General features: G+C 32.4%; 1 protein-coding gene across 5 annotated transcripts in view; it reads right to left on the reverse strand.

Annotated features, from left to right (window-relative positions):
• Positions 1–443: 443 nt before the first annotated feature.
• The window catches only part of LOC126761599 (nocturnin), a 50,613-nt gene continuing 30,878 nt past the window's right edge, over positions 444–20,178 (reverse strand). For 2 of the 5 annotated variants that reach the window (XM_050477919.1, XM_050477915.1), the window contains exons 2-6: positions 2,728–2,951; positions 2,047–2,112; positions 1,758–1,879; positions 935–1,654; positions 444–866 (exon numbers count right to left, since the gene is read on the reverse strand). In XM_050477919.1, coding sequence (XP_050333876.1) covers positions 744–866; positions 935–1,654; positions 1,758–1,879; positions 2,047–2,112; positions 2,728–2,951 — 1,255 coding nt within the window. In that variant the 3' untranslated portion in view covers positions 444–743. Of the gene's footprint in view, positions 867–934; positions 1,655–1,757; positions 1,880–2,046; positions 2,113–2,727; positions 2,952–5,612; positions 5,691–8,957; positions 9,062–14,114; positions 14,569–20,178 lie in introns of those variants that run through there. The other 3 variants (XM_050477917.1, XM_050477918.1, XM_050477916.1) reach the window with 3 other exon arrangements.

Consider the following 20,178-nt stretch of genomic DNA (forward strand, 5'->3'; position numbering starts at 1 on the left):
TCTACAAGAGTATGCTCCGGTCTTGAAACCTCAGTATTCAGATAGGATTATAAAATGATCTTCGCGTATCAAACTACAATACATGTTTCTAATTCATTTGTATACAACTGCGTCTCTGGAAACTTATATTTTTTCAGTTCACGCTCTCGTGGTATTCTGTTTTGGGCAATAGAATGAAATTGTGTACCATAAATAAATATTGACTAATATTGAAATGGAGAAGTTAGAATAAGGTACCGATAATTTGCATTTTCTTTCAATTTGTAAGGTAACGATTATTTTATGGCTACACAGTTTAGGTTTACCAGTTCCTATTATCATAATGTGCGCATCTGCCCACACATAATTACAACTTACGTTCACGTGCATATTCGTATATGTATACTATTTATATTTCTTCGTTTTGCAAAACATTAAGCTTTTCCTCAAAGAAAACACATCGCTTATTTGTTCCACATACATATCCATTTACATATATTATACATCTATTTATTAAGGTTTATTGCTGTCAATATTACAAAAAATCTATCAGTTTGCATTCTACTCGGTTAGTTGGTATGTCAATGAAACTACGTGTGTCTAAAGTACTATATATATCTAACAACTAATATCACAATTATTTAATTGATTTCGTGAATGCCAATGAAGTGAAAGTTGTGCGGCTCCAGCAAAACTGAAGAATCCTAATGCTATGCTTTCCTTTTGTTTGTTGTAAAGCCACATTACAAGATTTTCAAACATATTTATTGCTTATCTAATAATTCGAAGTCGCACACCAATGAGAAGTGATCCGACGGATACTGGAAGCTCGGTGTGCGATTTTTGCCAACTTCATCGTCTCGAGGAAACTCCAAGCAATTGCGAACCTACAAAACATAAAAAATTAAAATAATTATTTTATATTTTTGATAGTTCGGACGAAGTAGTTGCATACCTTAAACTGCTCAGGCGTGTAGAACACATAATCGATTGTGTGACATTCTTCGCCATCTTCACGTATTTTCCATGTGGTATATGGCGGTTCACATTGTATTGATTTGATCACTTTATCATCGCACAATTGTACATGCTCTGCGTCAGCTTCTTCCTCTTCCGCCGACTGCGTCTGAGCATCATCACTCGAATCTGTGCTTGCCTTATGCTCCTCAGCGCTGTCATTATTACATTCATCGCGTTCGGCTTTGATATCAGCATAAGCGCTGGCCAATTGCAGCTGCTTGCCGCTCAAGACTGTCGCATATACAGGCTCTGTGGGTTCAGCATTGAAGTCGCCGCAAATCAAAACGGGCTTTTCACCACAGAACTGTTTCACGAAATGCAATAGATCGCGACCTTGCTCATTGCGTAGTTTTGACAGCAAGGAACCATGGCGTGCCTTAAGGTGAGTTGTACAAACGCAGAACTCTTTACCAGTGCTTTTCACGACGAGATTGACGACAATCGCCACTTGATTGCTTTGCACGCGCCACACCTCCAAAATGCGCGTGTCGAAGTTCTTCAATTCGAATTTGTCGCGTCTAAAGAATATGGCGCAACCATCAGGTCCGTTATTCTCCTCAATGTATAAACATGGCGAATCGGGTTTCGGGAAAAATATGCCTTCATAGTTTTGTGTGCCCAAAATTGTTTGTAGAAATTTGAAGTGATCCACTTCCTGTAAGGTGGCATAACAAAAAAGACGTTTGTTTATGAAAGTGTTCAGAAAAAAATTATAAATCAAAAAAAAAAAAACAAAAGATTAAAAAGTAAAGCATTACCTGTAAACAAATAATATCTGGATTGTATTGTAGTATCTCTTGTACGATCAGAAATTTGCGATTCTCCCAAGTCAGCGCCTCCTCTGGGCAGCGCACGAAACCGTCATTGTTCTGTCCCAGCGCTACAAACAACAAAAAAACGAAAATGCAAAAATAAGAATATAAATATTTTAAAATTCAAAAATGTTAAAAAATGCATGCGAGTGAATATCTGTGCCTCATGAATTCTTTATGATCTTACACGCGGCTGGCAGCCAAAGACAATTTGAATATCCTGTTTAGAACTTACTTTGTGATAAAATATTCCACTGCAAAACGCGTATATGATTGGGTAACGTCGAGGCCACGCTATAATCTGAAAGCGTAGAAAAACAAATGATCATTATCATCGCTGAATTCATAAAACAGCTGGGCAGTCTCGTAATCGAGAATGTTTGTAAAATGAAATGTGGCATATTTTAAGCAGGATTTCTAATTGTTTTTTATAGTTACAATGCATATGTAAATATATAAATAACTTGATGTCTAAGTATCTAAGCTCTAAATGACTGATACATTAAATTGATACGCACTGATTTCAATGACAAGTTTATGTCTTTCTAATATGTAGATTTAAGTGATCCAAATCTGGACGTTAGGTATTTTCCATGTTGGTTAATAACTTTAATATATATCGATTCTTGTTACATGGAAGTCAAAAGTTTAGAGTCAAAAATCTAATGTGGAACTACTAATTTTTCAAACTCATAAATTTATATTTTAACTGTTTTTACTACTAATGCCAAATTTATTCTTATTTTATTTTATTTTTTTTTTTATTTATTTTTTATTTTATTTTTTTTTTTTATTTTGACACTACTAATTTTTCAAACTCATATTTTTTTTTTTTTTTTTTTTCAAATAAATTAATCAATGCGCATTTCCATTTTACTCAACTCTGCTTAAATGCAGGATTTCAACATCAACTCACCTTTGGCTACTGTATTCAACTTTAATGAGCGCAATCCATCAGTTACGTCACTAGTTAAAGATGGCTTGATAAAGTAACGGGATAGCAATTGTGGCTGATGTATACCCCTCAAATGTTTGACGTGTTTCAACAGTTCCGTGGTATTTAGACCTTTCGGTATCTCTAGGCTGTCATCCTGCGAGTCGACATTGTTGATTTTCGGTGCTGAGTTGAATGAGCCCATCCTAGAAAAGTAAGAAAAAAAAAGTATAAATTGACTGGGTTCACAAATAGTACGCTGTGATTACAAATCGGTTATTACTTAGTTTGGAGAAAGAACATATTAAATGTGATGGTAACTTCACAGGTGTGTGTGTTTTGTTTATAGCACTCCGTACAACATTTTGGAAAAGCTTTCGCTATAGATGTCAAATTTGTGTATTTTTCCTTAGAAATTTTACTCAAGGCTTGTCTTCAGACTTTACTACTAGCCCAATATCAAAAGTGCATTATTTCGATAAACGTGTAAAGCTATGTCTTTATAATTATAAAATGATTATGAAAATATTTCTTATTTTATTTCTCAAAAACAACAAGATTCTCAAAAGGATTTGCAAATACGACAAATACATAAAGATGTTTACAAAAAACGTTTCAATGCGCAAAAGGCATTTCAACAGGCTCTATTCTATACCTAAAAGCATGGTTTACACTCCTCTAACGATGGAAATTGCATAACCTTTCGTTTATATTGAATGCTCGGTGGTTGAGAGTATTTGAAAATACTTATATGAATATTCGATAATATTTTTAATTGGTTTTAAAACCTTAATAGGAGTCATGACTACGAGGTGTGTTCAAAAGGTATCGCGAATTTCGAATTTTCGCGGGTTACGTTTATTCGAATTTCGAATTTTTTGTGGCGTTATGTTGGTACTCATGTCTCTCACTTATGCCGACAAGCTCGGCCATTTTGAATGTTCATTTAATTGTTGACACCTGCTTTGCTCGCACGTGTTTTGGATCGTCTTCGATTTTTACCTATTCAAAAAATTGGATCAAAGAACCTGTATCAAATTTTGTGTGAAAAACGAAATTAAGTGCGCGGATGCATTCCGAATGTTGACTGTGGCATATGGAGAAGCTACCTTGGACCGAAGCAACGTTTATCGGTGGTACAAAATGTTCTCAGAAGGCCGAGAAGATGTGAACGACGAAGAGCGTGCCGGACGCCCGAGCACTTCAACAACAGACGAAAAAATTAATGAAGTGGAGAAAATGGTATTGGCCAATCGTCGAATCACCGTTAAAGAAGTTGCTGAGCACCTAAACATATCGATTGGCAAGTTATGCGCAATTTGCGCGAAGCAATCCGCCAGAAACGCCTGGATTTGTGGAAGAATAAAAATTGGCTTTTGCACCACGATAACGCCCCTGCTCACACAGCGTTGCTTGTGCGCGACTTTTTGGCCAAAAACAACACACTAATGATGCCGCAGCCACCGTATTCCCCAGATCTGGCCCCCTGTGACTTTTTCTTGTTCCCTAAACTGAAGAGGCCCATGAAAGGACGACGTTACGTTTCTCTTGACGATATAAAGACGGCATGAAGGAGGAGTTGAAGAAGAAAAAAAAAATGATTTTTTGAAGTGCTTCGAAGATTGGAAAAACCGTTGGCACAAGTGTATAATATCTCATGGGGATTACTTTGAAGGGGACAAAATAGATATTCATGAATAAATAAATAATTTTTGAAAAAACACAAAATTCGCGATACTTTTTGAACACACCTCGTAGTATTAGAAGATGAGAGAAACAGAACCTACTTAAATAAAAATATACGGAATGAATCTAAGATTATCGACAAGGGAACTATTATTTTTCGGTGTGAAAACATCACAAAAGCGGTATAAGAATCTTTATTCATACGATCCAATAAAAGTGAACATTTAAATTTTGGAAATTTAAAACAATTATGTGTCAAAAGCTGAAACAACTAATTCATCAAGCTGAATTTTCCGAAACAATAGTAGCATAAAAATTGTTTACTAAAAAGTAGTTACTTCATTAGTTGTGAGATGTTTTGACAATTTATTTATTTATGCTAACATAGACAGAATATAAGACTCTTATACTAATTTTATAATAATAAATAAATTTATTAATTACAGCTCTTCTTCATTTTATAGGAAACTAATATTTCTATAGTGAATGTTTGAATCATACAAATTAAGTGTTTATTATAAATTTCAAGGTATAGAAGTATATCGTACCCTAAAATGCAAAACATCACTTTTTATAAGCTTACAGGCGATATCATAGAAACCACTCATTTTGAAAAAAACATTGAGTTTTGGTTATACAATGGTTATATATTGGTTATATCTAACAGCGGAAGCTGAAAATTTTATGTTATATACATACATACTTGTATATGTAATATGATTTAGTGAATCGTCAGCAATAAAAAACTCAATTTCGCTTTTTTTGATGATACGTTGTTTAAGTGACGATATGTAGGTATATATTGTATATAAAATGAGATAAAGTGAGTTATTAAAGGACTAAAAATGTGGCTTTAAAAAACAAAAATGTTCTTTGAAAACATATAATTAACTTTCTTTCAAATAAATAACTAAATTATTAATAATAATAATAATTTATAGTTAGAATATTATTATTAGTTTTATAAAGCAATTTATAATTTTGTTTTCAGATTTTTATGCTCACACGATTTCTGAGTAAATACATGCATCTATAGATTCTGATCGAAACGATTACTCGTAATACTATGGTTCTTGTGGTTATGACTTGGTAGTGAACGCAATCAAACATGCATAAACTGAATTCATTCAAAAAATCATATATAAATAAGTGCAATGGTATATGTATATGTTTGTACTCACAATGCCTTGCGTAAATATAAAGTTGCCATAAATAAACTATGGTTATGCCTTACGCACATGATAAGCAACGCCTTTCTTCTAAAGAAAGTATAAGTATTACAAATCAAGTTATACTTTTAAGAATGAAGGACCAATTTAAATGACAGTGAAAGTTTTCTGGTGAATGCTAAATATAAATGCTGGGTTTACAGTTATAACCGAGTATTTTAAAGAAAAAGAAACACAAATTAAGTGCATGTTGTATCGCTTGAGCTTTCAATATAAATACTTTTTTATTTAAGGATTATCGTTAAACGTACTTTTGCATATAAAAAAGGTACTTTTAAAAGTTGATGTTTTCTTAGTTTATAAGGTTACGCATTCGAAAAAACCCTGTTGATTAGTTAAGCAATTTTTAAGATAAGATTTGGTTTTATTTAATTTTATTATTAACTTTCACTTAATGCAATTATTAATAAGTAATTTCTTGATCAATGCACTTTTACATAAGACATTCAACAAAATAAGTAGCAGTTTATCACATTTTCCCGCGACTTTTAGTAGCGGATATACCCCCACAAACTTAGAAACTGTGACGAGAATTATTTGCTATAACTAATTTAATTGGAGTCTTCAAAAAAAAAAAAAAAAGTCAAATGTAAAATAAATGTAAGTAAGAATCTGTTTGCATATTTTGCGTTTAGCATCAAAAAGTTAAAATTATTACACCATTGGCCTTTCAATATTTTACGAATTTTGAACAAAAAAAAAACATGACAGTTTTTCATAGTGAAGAGTATTTATGTTTAGATTTGTTAGGACATGAAACAAAACTGTATAAAAAATCTTTGATCTAAAAGATACTACTGTGAGCAAAAACAGTAAGACTTTTTAATATACACGCGAAAACCCATTCGTCGAAATTTTCTTTTTATAGGTTGAAAAAGGCCTTCGGTGATAATTGTTTGCCGCGGGCAAATGTTTTTGATTGTTACAAATTATTCAAAGAGGGTCGAGAATGTGTTGAAACGAACCACGTCCAGGACGGCCATCAACATCAACTGATGATCAAATTAGTGCTCCGAGAATCGACGATTAACATTTAAAGATCTTACTGGCATTGTTAGAATATCGGAAGGATCAGTGAAAACCATCTTTAAGATGAAAGTGAAACCACAATTGGTTCCAAAATCACTAAATTTTTTGAAAAGAGCGTCGCGTTAACGTATGTGAAACAATGCTTTCCGACTACCAAGATGTCATGAAACGCATTATTACTGGCTCTGAGTCGTGGATCTATATATGCTTACCACCGGAGACAGACCCTCAATTGGCCGAATATCGTAGCAAAGCCGAATTGAAAAAAAACCTTGTCAAAACAGTTCAAAAATCAAGGTTATGTTGACACTTTTCATCGATTATCGAGATGTGGCGCACTCCGAAGTCCTTCCGACCGGCTAAACTGTCAACAAGGGATGCTATTTGAGTATTATGCTTCCTTTACGCGAAGTTATTCGTAAAAATAGATCGAAATTATGGGCGAAAAACTCTCGGTTTTTGCACAACGATAATGCGCCGTCGCCTACTATCGAACATACTATGACTGCTCCGGGGGAACCGTTTTGAATAAATTGAAGACATTGAAGGCTGTTCCGGAAATTGACCTTAGCAACTGTTGCGAGGAGTCGAAAAAACGTTGGCACAAGTGAATTGGGATAACGGGCAATTACTTTGAGGGAGACGACATAGATTTTGATGAATAAATTAAGAATTTTAAAATTATAAATAAAGTCGTATTATTTTTTGCTCATAGTAGTATGTTTTATTTTGAAAAAAAAAATTGTTTTTTGTTTTTTATTTGTATTTTCGAAAGTATGATATTTTATAAAATTAATCATGAGATTCAAGATTAAAAACAAATGCATATATCGTCCAAAGATATTTAACATGACGTTAATCCCTTTTTATGTCAATTTAAAGTGATTGTTGATTCACTTAAAAGTCGCAACAATAGTCATTACTTACGGTCCTTGATTTAAACTACTACAGTTTTAATTTTTTGTACGTAATCTAACTAATTTCCAAATTGTATATATGTTTTTCAAGTGAGTTCAAATATGAATATCAAATTATATCTCAATCAAATTTAACATTATTTAAGTTGCATATATAATATACTACATTTTATTACAGATGGATAAGAATTTCATTTTTAAATCTGATAACAAATGGGTATTACGTACATACTAAATAACTGGTTGTATTTTTGTAAAGATAATAATAATACTACTAAGTAGAGTAATGAATAAAAAACAAGAAACTTCGGCTGGATACCTATCACAGGTGAACTTTTATAGCAAGTATGTTTTTCTGATTTTGATCGGTCAGTTTAGAGGTGAGTTGTAATCTTTAGTTGTTGTAGCGATGCTTTGGATAATAATATGTGCGAAATTTTGTGAAGATATCTTGACGAATAAAAGAGTTTTCTATACAAGGACTTGAATTTAATCTTTCAAATTGTATGACGGCTATGTGGTGTAGTTGTGCGATATCGAAGGTTCCGAAAAATTGGCAACTTTTGGAGAGCAAATGACGTGTGGAAAACTTCAGAGTAGCTCGCGTCTGTGTGACAAACCGAAGGATATGGCTAGATAGCCTCAGCTCGTCACGCGGGCTGATCATTTATAAATACTTTATAGAGTCTGCGACGTTTGTTTTTTACAAACATCGGCGTAGACTTAATAGAACATCTTCAGGGAATAATATATAAGAAAATATTTGCCCATTGCATTTGTCATTGAAGCTTCTAATATATAGATTTTGTGGTGCAATAGTCTTTAATAGTTTTTATATATTTCAAAAAAAAAAATGGTGAGCAAAATAAAGTCCTTCAAACAAAAATATATGTATATATTTTCTATTAGCGTATATATGTCTGTATAATATTTTATAGCTGCAGAGTTTCTCAGTAATTCCACAAGCATTAATAAATTGCCGGCTTCAATTTGTTTTCTCTTCTGCTTACGCTACAACTTGTCTAATGCCAAAAAAGCGGAGAGGCTAGGCGTATGAGTAATGCATGAATGAACAATGTCTGCAAACCTGATTTCGAATACAAACAAACTACTTGGCAGCTAAACGAAGTGGCGTCTATGAGTTGGGAAAATCCCAACCACAATTGAATGCAGGTTTACAAACAATAAAAACAAAATCAAAATAAGAATCAGAATGTAATCAAATAAAACGGCACTTATGCTTGGCCAATGTTTACTGCATTGTGTTCGAGTGCAAATAGCGTGAAATAATTAATATAATTTATTTTAATTATTTACTTAATAATTTCCTAATTTTTCAACACAAAATTACCTAGTCAACATCACTTTCTGCAAATATGACTTGCGATCATTTTTGCAGGGCATTTTATTGGCGCGTTTTATATGCATAGCTTCCTCCATTTTCACAAATAGACTGAAAACACGTTCCTTAATTGCTCGAAATTCACTTTCACTTTCAATAAGCCGCACAATTATTACGTTATACTTAAAAACTTCGCGATTTATTAAAAACAATATTTTGCTCATGCGCTTTGCAGCTTAACTGAACAGAGTTCTTATACGAAATTCAATGCTTTACTCGTAGTATGGTAATTGTTTGTGTTATTTGAATGTTCTTAGACATTTAATCAAACCGTTCTTGAAAGCCGCTTGGATGAAACTGACTCGAATCAAAATGTGACTTATTAGAAACTGGTATTTCAATAAGTATTTAACTGCTATTTTGTTGGGTTCGAAATCGCTTCGATTTTGATTCTCACGTGTGCCAAACAACAATGAGAACACCGTTGACATCTTGTTTCGAGTTTACTTCGGCGTCAAGCTGGACAGAACGAATGGAGCGCTGCTGTTTCGTTTTCTTTTTTCTTTCATTTTCATTTTGATGTTCTTTTAATGCTTTGTTTTTTTTTCGTTGTTCTTATTTTTTTGTAATTTTGTTTGTTTTCATTCCATGTTCTTTTTGTACTCCTTTTTTGTAGCTGTATTTCCATATTCTTTGCATTGTTTTCATAACTTAGGGTGAGTGGTTGTACAGATAAATGGATTTACATATACGTATATATATGTATATATATATATATATATATATATATATATATGATACTACACACAAACATATGTATGTATGCACGTTAGTATCTTTTTTAAACGCACATATGTATTTCATATTCTCCGGGCAATCGCTGGGTCAGCCGCCGGACAGCGACGCTGAGTACTGGACCACATCTAACTCGTTTAGTTATGCATGTATTTACATATGCATATGTGTACACACATACTCGTAAGTACACTGTTGGGCAAAAAGATAGCAGACTGATTGAAACCACACTCTACTTCTTTTATATAAAATTTATATGCTAATATTTATATCGTAAAATCATTAAGGGGTTATAAAGAGTTAGAATTTTCAAAAAATCAAATTTTTATTTTATATTCTTAATGTTCATATATTTAAGATTACACATAGAAAACTTCATATCGTTCCAGTGAATATTTTCGAAGTTACACGCAAATTTGAAAAGGCGTTTCAGAATGCTTAGAAGTGCAATCCAAATTTTAAACGTGTTTTGGTGTTTTCAAAGTCGATCAGCAACATTACCCGAAAAAGGGCTAAACCAATTAGTCTCAAATTTATCACGAACTTTTAGTAATTAAACGAAGATTTTTTTCTCAACTATAAATATTTTATAAACAATTTAGGGCCGAAATTTTGGTCAAAATTCGATTTTTTTAACTGCCATTTTCACAAAAAAATTTTATTTGATCAATAAGTTTAAAAGTTTTCTGAGAAAAAATCTGGAAAATTTGCTTTTTTACGACCTTCTAACTATATATAACCACTTAAGTAACCAATAAGAACGGCATACGACAGTCAGCTTTTCTATAAAACGTCGCTTTTGGTTATATAAAAATATTTCGAAAATAATATTATGTTCAAAAAAATTAACAAATTACATTTTATAAGCATTCGCTTTCCAAAAGACCAATAATTTATCTTTTCGACCTCCTCATGCGCAACTGAATTAAATTCTTCCCGCAAATTTTGAGAGTTACTTCTCTACAAAGTTTACATTTTCTCGGTTATATATATTTAATATTCGAAGGAACACTTACTTACTTTTGTATTTTTATATATTTTTTTTCTATTTTATTTTTAATTTAAATATTTTGCAACTATTCTTTATCTGAAGTAAATTTTCTAAAAATTTCGATTAGTGTGCCATATATTTAAAAGGTGTTTAAATAAAAATTGAATCCAATTTCTCTTATTTATCTAATGAAGGTCAGAATATTTATATTTTCAATTATGAGCAGTAAAATTTTGTAATCGATTTTGGAAACCTTATATGATTAGTTCTAAATAAAGAAAATTAATTAAAAATTCTGCAAACAAATATTTAATCGTAATCATGAATAAAATGCCATTAAAAAATTAGGGAATGTTTAAGCTTCAAAGTTAAAGGCAGTAAATTATGGACTTTAGAGTTAAAAAAAAAATTAAATAATAATCTACTCCGATAACTATTGTTTACGGAAAATAATATTGTTTCTATTATTTTTCTCACCACTGTACACATATTTTTTACACATTGACACACATACATAATATGATCCATGTGGGCGATAACTTTGAACTCAACTACATGCATATATGACTTCACCACACCTCGCAGACGACCCCTATGATCCAGCCCGACTACACGTATAGGCAAGTCACCCACCACTGTCTGCGCTCCGTCCGCCGGCATGCGCTCGCTGAGCGCGTGGCTCACTTTTCACAATGTCCGATACGGTTATAAACCTAAATACTTATATATATGCAAATATATAGATACGTATGTACATCTGGTATATATAATATGTAAATATATTTGTTTAATTGTATTCTTCGAATTTGCACCCACTCAGAGTTATTGCAGTCAATTGGTTGTTGTTGTTTCCGAAAATGTTTTTGTTTCTGTTCTGATGGTGTACGTCGTCGCCGCATTGGCTCTTTCGCTATAAATATTTACAGTATTGTTTATTTTCATTTTGTCTATAGGTAATAACAGCAACAACAACAATATATTACACATATATACATAGATATGTATATCTTAAATATTTATAAGATGCGGCGCGCCAAAATTTTACTCGCGAATTCAAACAAAGCCACTCAAGTCATAGTAATCTGCATGGCATTTACATATATACATATGTATGTCGGATGTGCATATATGTATGAAGCTTGGCGCAGTCTAATGAAATGCTCGGGATAAATTCAATTTTTAGTTGATTGAGCTTTGGCGTCGTTCTTGTAAATATATATTTGTATATATCTGTAAGCATACAAATGAATATTTGTGTGTACATTTGTATGTAACTTGCGTGAATACTTTAATTTAGCGAAAAAGAGTTGTTGTTCAAAAAATGCTAAACCATTCTTATCAGCCGAATATTATCAGCATTAAAACATTTTCGACTTCTATTCAATATTTGTTGTGGTCTTGGGTGATCGTACGTAGTGGAGGTCGAAGGTAGAACATTTTCATAAACAATGTTGCATTTAAATTATTATTTGAATGTACATATACTTATGTATTTGTAAGTGCGGATGTTTCTACATTTGTTTTTTTTCTATATGTATAACAGTTTTTGTGATCATGGCTTTTTTTATTTTAATTTCTAGCAATATTATTTGGTAACAAATACCATTATTGTCTTTTAACCACACTATATGTGAGTAGTGAATAACTTTGACATTTAGGAACTGGCATATTTGGGAAAATCAAATTCAGCACTTTTATTTACATTAATGGCTAAATAACGGCGAGTTGTTCAAAATAACGACGCTTTATATTATTCTCGATCACAAGGGTAGACTTTTTGATGAGCGATCAGACTCATCTTATATTGTCTGTTGGCTTTAATAAGAAACATTTACTTATTTAAGGAAGAGAAACTTCATATGAGATCCTTGAAACGCCATCCTCTAAGTAAATTTTTGAGCCTTTTTGGCGAAGGTGTGACCTTGATTGGTATTTCTTGCTGGATTATTTGAATAGTATACCCGAGGAAATTTTGGAGAATGGAAAAGCTGAAGAAGAGTATGACGAAATCGTTACTACACTGCCCGCAAAGCTCGTTAAGGGGTTACAAGGGCTTACGGGTTTCAAAATGTCGAATCGAATTTTTATTGTCTTATTAAATTCTACAAACAGGAATATTGTCCTAAATTTACAAGTCGGTTCGAGTAATAGTTTCGGAGATACAGCCTTGAGAACTTGTGCGCTCGAGGTTAGCTAGGCTAAGTGCGCCGTCTTTAAACGTGTTTTTCTCGTAACTGTGTTTTTGAAGTCGATTGGCAAGATTTTTCGATAACTACTCATCCGATCTTCATGAAATTTTACACAGAATTTTGAGATACAATTCTTAAAGACTTGGATGAAGGATTCTTTTCGATTACAACTATTTGAAAAAAAGTCCCTAAATTTTCTTTTTTTTTTAATAGCTAACAAAAATCCAATTTTCAGTTTTTTACGTTATATGATCCTGTAAGGAGTTCTCCTGCCAAGTGGGCTCATTTTTTTCAGAGGGATGACCGGAAATGGCGTCGCAATGGCCGACTTTAAAATATTTTTTTCCAAAAATTTCATAATTTCTTTGTTAATAGTGTATGTTTGTAACAAAAAAAAATTTAATAAAATATTTAATTTTTAATATGAGAAAAAAATTGTTAAAAAAGGCCCAATGTAGCCCCTTACACTATATTAGAAAGATGATTTTGTCATTAGGCATCATTTCATCAAAAAAACACTGCAGCGTTCGGTTGGATGAAAGCTATATGGGATTCCTAGTTGTTTGGAGAAGCACACGACGTACTGAGTGTGCGGTTTCAAAGTCCAGCCAAAGTAAATTATGGACAAAAATTTGAAATATTTAAATTACGACATTCCATTTTTCGGATAGCAGTCCAGCATCACATAAACATAAATAGGAGGGAGGCATATGAATACATAGAAGAGGTGTGAATGCCAATTATGCATATCACTGAATTAAGAAATATATTTTATAAAATTGTTTTTGTACCAAAAACAGCAATTCTATGCTCAAATCGGAGTGTAATTTTATAGCTGTGTATGTATCTATAAAATATTGAATGAATAAAAGAATTCACAAATCCTATTTATTTTTATTGTCACAATTTGTAGTCATATACAGAATGTATCATCATTTAAATGTAGTAGAAATGGTACTTTTTTCTTAAAAAATACCCGGTGCCAAGTATGGTGGCATAAGAGACAGAAAAAAATATATATTGCATATTCTCTAGTATTTAAATTCTACGAGAAATTTCACTTTCATCAACAATATTTGTTTTTGTTAACATCCATTCAGAATTTCATATATTTTTCTATACTTATTTATACTATATGAGCATGAATAACACAAAGGATGACTCAGAAATAATTGATCCAGTTAGCCTTACCTTGGTATGGGCACTGCAACTCGGCGACGCGTGAATGTGCGCAACGTCACAATGAGACGCGATGACTTAAGCAAAAACTCCATATTGCCGTTTATTTGTTAGAATAATTCTTGTATGTTTGTGTGTGCGTGACAGCTTTTAGGCACAAATTGATTGCGTCAATTAAAAATACTAATTACCGCTGCTTAAATTTTTGGACTTAATGTATATTTTTTTATCCAAAAATATAAATCAACAACATTTTATGGGAATCTGTATTAATTTGGCAACAGTGGTTATCAGTAAATGTATGCCACAAAATATATTCAATCAATTAATAACGCAGGCTGACACAATAACTGCTTTATATGTACATATACTAGTGATTATTTGATAATTAAAAAGTACTTGTGTGACGTGCTATAGACATTGAGAGTATCATAATGTCAAATATTTTCAGTTTTAGCAAATGATCCTAGAAGAGAAGAATTGGAAATATAGAAATAATTATTACAAACATTCGTGAAAATATATTACGACTTTACGACTGTAGTGGTTTGCAAGCGTGTTGACCTTTTGAGCTTGCACTGACAACATTTTAGTTAAATAGTTGCATGGCACAGATAAGCACACCATATGCACCGCTTTGTATGTTCGTAGGCTGGAGCGAATGAATTTTTGGCGCGTGCAATTGCCACATACATATTTACATCCGCTCATAAGTGCATGCGCAATTAAGTGAAATATTAAATGTTATATTGTAGGACTAATTAACCTTTTATACATTTGCTCAGGAATGCATGTTCTTGTATGTATACATGTGTATGTTTGCTGTGATTTATTGTAAGCGTGTATCTCATATTCGTGTCAATCACTTTTCATGTAAGATTAACAATTGCTTACTCAGTATTATTATTTAATACTAATGCAGCAATGACTAATATAGAATTAGCTAAGCATATTTGTATGTTAAAAATTTAAAACTAGTACGTATAGACTAAAACGATTTTGGAATACATTAAAGTCCAATTCAATTTCTTTTAAGAAATGTATTTGATAATAAAGTATGTAAAAATTAACGGCTAATACTTAAGGATCATACATAGGTATGAGCAGATAATTAGCGACAAAGCGTGTGCATATGTTAAGTTCACATATTTGAAAAGCAATTAAAATACGGATTTGTGATTCTAAGCCTAAATAAATTTTAAAATAATTCTCATTCGAACTCTAAGTTGCATTACATTTTTACTCCTTAAAATATTTATATTTTCTTTAAAGCTTTGAAGTTTAGCGTTTATAGGAACTACAGGCCGTATGAGTAACATACCTACGTATTTTAATAATATTGATTGACCAAACAATATTAAAAATTTTAATATAAACATTTTGTTTTTTATTTAGGTGTAGCACCTTAGACATCCTTAAATGTATTTCCAATCAATAAAATTTAAAATTTTGTAAGTGTAAAAACAAGTGAATGCTTCCTTAAAAGAAATGCCACCATGTCGTATGAGTAACATCTTTCATGCAAAAAGTTCTTTTAATTTCTTACATGACAACTTATATTTCTATGCCATAGTTAAATAAGAAAAAAACGGCTGCACCGAAGCTAATATACCCTTCACAGGAGCATTTCTTTTAGTAACTAAATGTCCAGTTTGTATGGAAGCTATATGCTATAGTAATCCGATCCTAACAATTTTTTTGGAGATTATATTGTTACCTTAAGCAGTAATCCATATCAAATTTCGTGAAGATACCACGTCAAATGCGCAAGTTTTCCATACAAGCCCTTGATTCCGATCGTTCGATTTGTATGGCAACTATATGCTATAGTGAGCTGATCTGAACAATTTTCCCGATATTACATTACATATTTCTATGAACAATAACTCATACCAAATTTCGTGAATATATCTTGTCAAATGTGAAAGTTGTCCATACAAGAACGTGATTTCGATCGTTCAGTTTGTATGGCAGCTATATGCTATAGTTAACCGATCTGAACAATTTCTTCGGAGATTACATTATTGCCTTAGAAAATAATATATACCAAATTTCGTGAATATATCTTGTCAAATGTGAAAGTTTTCCATACAAGAACTTGATTTCGATCGTTCAGTTTGTATGGCAGCTATATGCTATAGTTAGCTGATTTGAACAATTTCTTCGGAGATTACATTGTTGCCTTAGAAAATAATATATACCAAATTTCGTGAATATATCTTCTCAAATGTGAAAGTTTTCCATACAAGCATTTGATTCCGATCGTTCAGTTTGTATGGCAGCTATATGTTATAGTGGTCCGATATCGACCGTTCCGACAAATGAGCAGCTTCTTGAAGAGAAAATGACGTTTGCAAAATTTCAAAACGATATCTCACAAACTGAGGGACTAGTTCGTATATATACAGAAAGGACGGACGGACAGACAGACAGACAGACGGACTTGGCTAAATCGACTCAGCTCGACATACTGATCATTTATATATATACTTTATATGGTCTCCGACGATTCCTTCTGGGTGTTACAAACTTCGTGACAAACTTAATATATCCTGTTCAGGGTATAAAAATAAGAAAGGGCTAAATTTGGATGTAACCGAAAATTTTATGCTCTTGCAGCTTGTAAGGATCAAAGCTGGCAATCTAATATGGTAAATATAAAACTCATACACTGAACGATATAAAGTTTGTTATCATTATACTTTGTAGTACTTGTATATAAGAGGTCAGGTAATTCGTATATATGGGGTAAGGCCAACCGGAGGTTAGAAAATTATATACAAGTATTAGACATATGGCGTCTAAAGTATGTATTTGCATCGTCTTTCTCTTTTTTAGCAATGCCACATACTATTAACACGCGACATACTAACAGTTTCCTGAGTTTCATTAATTTACACTTACCATCGCCTATATATGTATATGGAGTGAGGTCAGCCGAATGTTCTAAAATCGTGATATTAGTTATATGGCGGTAGGGCAAGTTTTCAACAGATTTTATCTATCTTAGGCACAAAGATACGTTGTTATTTGTAAAACTCGCTGTTTCGTTTTCACTAATATTACTCACATATTGGACGTTATATGCGATATAAAGAAAACCTGAATTTCGAAAACCTCTGTATTAGGTATATGGTAGTTAACAGAAGCATTCACACATTCCATACATACAGATACATTGTTTTCAGGAAAGGATTTGCTCCGAATTTCAATAACATATCTTACAGATTGATTCACATTTTCGATACAATGTTCAATGTACGAACTGGGATCAAGATATTCGATATTTGGGGGCTTGAACAGTTGTATTTCGATTTTGAGAATTTTTGATCATTACTTTATGCGCAGTATTGGGACACAATTTTATTCCGATACATTCAATGAAACTTGATTTGTATACCGGAAAGTGAATAAATCAGGTGGTATTCAAAATTGTGTTATATGGAGAGTGGTCGTGGTTATAGTCCAATTTCATTTTCGCCTGGGCCGTGCCACGTGCATCGTTTTATTTTGACCTCGGCTTCTATAAAGCGCTCTCGCACTACTCGGGTGTAAAATTTAATGTCTCCGGCGTACTTATTTATGGATTTATCGTGCCTTAAGTAGTTTTTAATAGTACCGTTATGCCCATCTCGAGCTCAACGAACTCGTCCTCATTTTTTTGCCAAACAACACATGGATCAAGTTGCATTAAGGGGTTAGGGGTAGTCAGAATTTTCGTTAAGCGTAATATCACGTTGATCCGATAATTAGCTTTTGAGTTATTCGACAAATAACAAAGAGAGCTCGGGTACTTCAAAGCGCTAGTGTGAAACTTTAAACGCGTTTTTCTCAAAACTATGTTTTTTGAACTGGTGACAACTGTAACTCGGAAACCGCTCAGTAAATTTTAATGAAATTAATATAGCTTTTAGAATACATAATAAACTCGGGCCTGATCGAAGGATTTTTTTTTTTCAAAAATTTCGAATCTTTGGACCAATTAACTGTTGATTTTTTCCCAAAAATTTAGACAAAAATTTCCTGATGTCGCCATTTTGTTAATTTTTGAAAAAAAAATCCTTCGATCAGGCCTAGGACTATTTACATATTTATAAAACCAATGTTTTTTTGTCCGATTGATTTTAGATGAATCTCCAAGGACTTATGGTTGTCACCGCAAGTACCTTTATTTGGAATTGGGTCAACACAAACAACTATATATTTGGAAATTAATTTTTTTTTTTAAATTTTCGTGACTTCAGGTCAACACATTCTATAATAATGCCATATTACTATTTTTGTAAAATAACACGATTTAATAGCAAAAAAAAAATACTGAAAATTCTCATTTTTTCGTGCCTCTGACTACTCCTAACCCCTTAAGATATTGTAATTTTTACTCAAGTTATCGCTTGCACAGACGGACAAACAGATTGGTTCGATTTAAATAACTTTGCCTTGCAAAATGCCAAAATTTCATAAATAATCTTATCAAATAAAAAAATTTTCCAAACATGAACTTGATTTCGATGGCGCAGTTTGTACATATGTATTCTACAGTGGTCGTATAACAAAGGTTCCACCAAATGAGCGGATTCTTGATTTCAGATCGTTATCTCAAAAACTGATGGTCTATTTGACTCATATATGTACATAAATGGATTTGGTAGCTCGCCATGAAGATCATTTCCATAGTAGATACTTTATAGGGTCTACGAAGATTTCTTATTGGTGTTACAAGTTTTGGTAACAAACGTAACGCAGCCCGCTCAGTGTTTAATTAAGTACTTTAAGGGTGGCTGAAATCATTTAGTATTTGGTGTGATTCTAACAATGGTTCTCAAGATTGCTTTGTTCTGGTGATCCTCTAATGTTATTAGTGTATTTATTATAGTAAGTATTGAAAACGAATATAAAATTGTAAAGTGATCTTTCAAGTTTTCAAGTCCTTCATAAAACTCAGATAGAAATCATATGCGACAACTATGAAGGATTATTATAAGGATGATTATACCCAATTACTACGTTATTATACTTTTTTACTGTGTTATATTATATAAATGTTTTATATATTTCTTTAGCGCCGTGGAAGATCGCTTGTACCTCGAAAAAGAATATTTTTTTATACCTGAACAGGGTATGTTAAGTTTGTCACGATGTTTGTAACACCCTGAAAGAAGCGTCGGAGATTTATGGGGTCTATATATAAATGATCAGTATGTTGACCTGAGTCAATTTAACCATGTCCGTCTGTTTGTCTGTCCGTCCGTCCGTCCATCCGTCTGTATATATACGAACTAGTCCCTCAGTTTTTAAGATATCCTTTTGAAATTTTGCAAACGTCATTTTCTCTTCACGAAGCTGCTCATTTGTCGGAACGGCCGATATCGGACCACTATAACATATAAACTGAACGATCGGAATCAAGTTCTTGTATGGAAAACTTTCACATTTGACAATGTATCTTCACCAAATTTGGTATGGATTATTTTCTAAGGCAACAATGTAATCTCCGAAGAAATTGTTCAGATCGGTTAACTATAGCATATAGCTACCATATAAACTGAACGATCGAATCAAGTTCTTGTATGGAAACTTTCACATTTGACAATGTATCTTCACCAAATTTGGTATGGATTATTTTCTAAGGCAACAATGTAATCTCCGAAAAAATTGTTCAGATCGGATTACTATAGCATATAGCTTCCATACAAACTGAACACATAGTTACTAAAAGAAATGCACCTGTGAAGGGTATATTAGCGTCGGTGCAGCCGAAGTAAACGTTTTTTTCTTGTTTCTTTTGTGCATTCGTAAAATATATAAAAATCTACATTTTAAATTTAAAAAGAGTTAAACAAATTTATTTTTTTAATTGCCAAAAATCGATTTTTATACACTGTAACACTGGGTGTGCACGTAAAATCATAGTACACTACATTGTTTTGTTTAAAAATGAAGCAAAACATACTTTCCACAAAGAAAGTCAACACTGAGCTCATCTACTTACGCTACTGTCAGTAGCATTATCAGTGCACCCATAATAAAGTATGCTTGATAAATCTCTAAATGAAGTACATAACAATACAACAAA

This window comes from Bactrocera neohumeralis, chromosome 6 (assembly GCF_024586455.1).
Source record: "Bactrocera neohumeralis isolate Rockhampton chromosome 6, APGP_CSIRO_Bneo_wtdbg2-racon-allhic-juicebox.fasta_v2, whole genome shotgun sequence".
Taxonomy (NCBI): Eukaryota; Metazoa; Arthropoda; class Insecta; order Diptera; family Tephritidae; genus Bactrocera; species Bactrocera neohumeralis.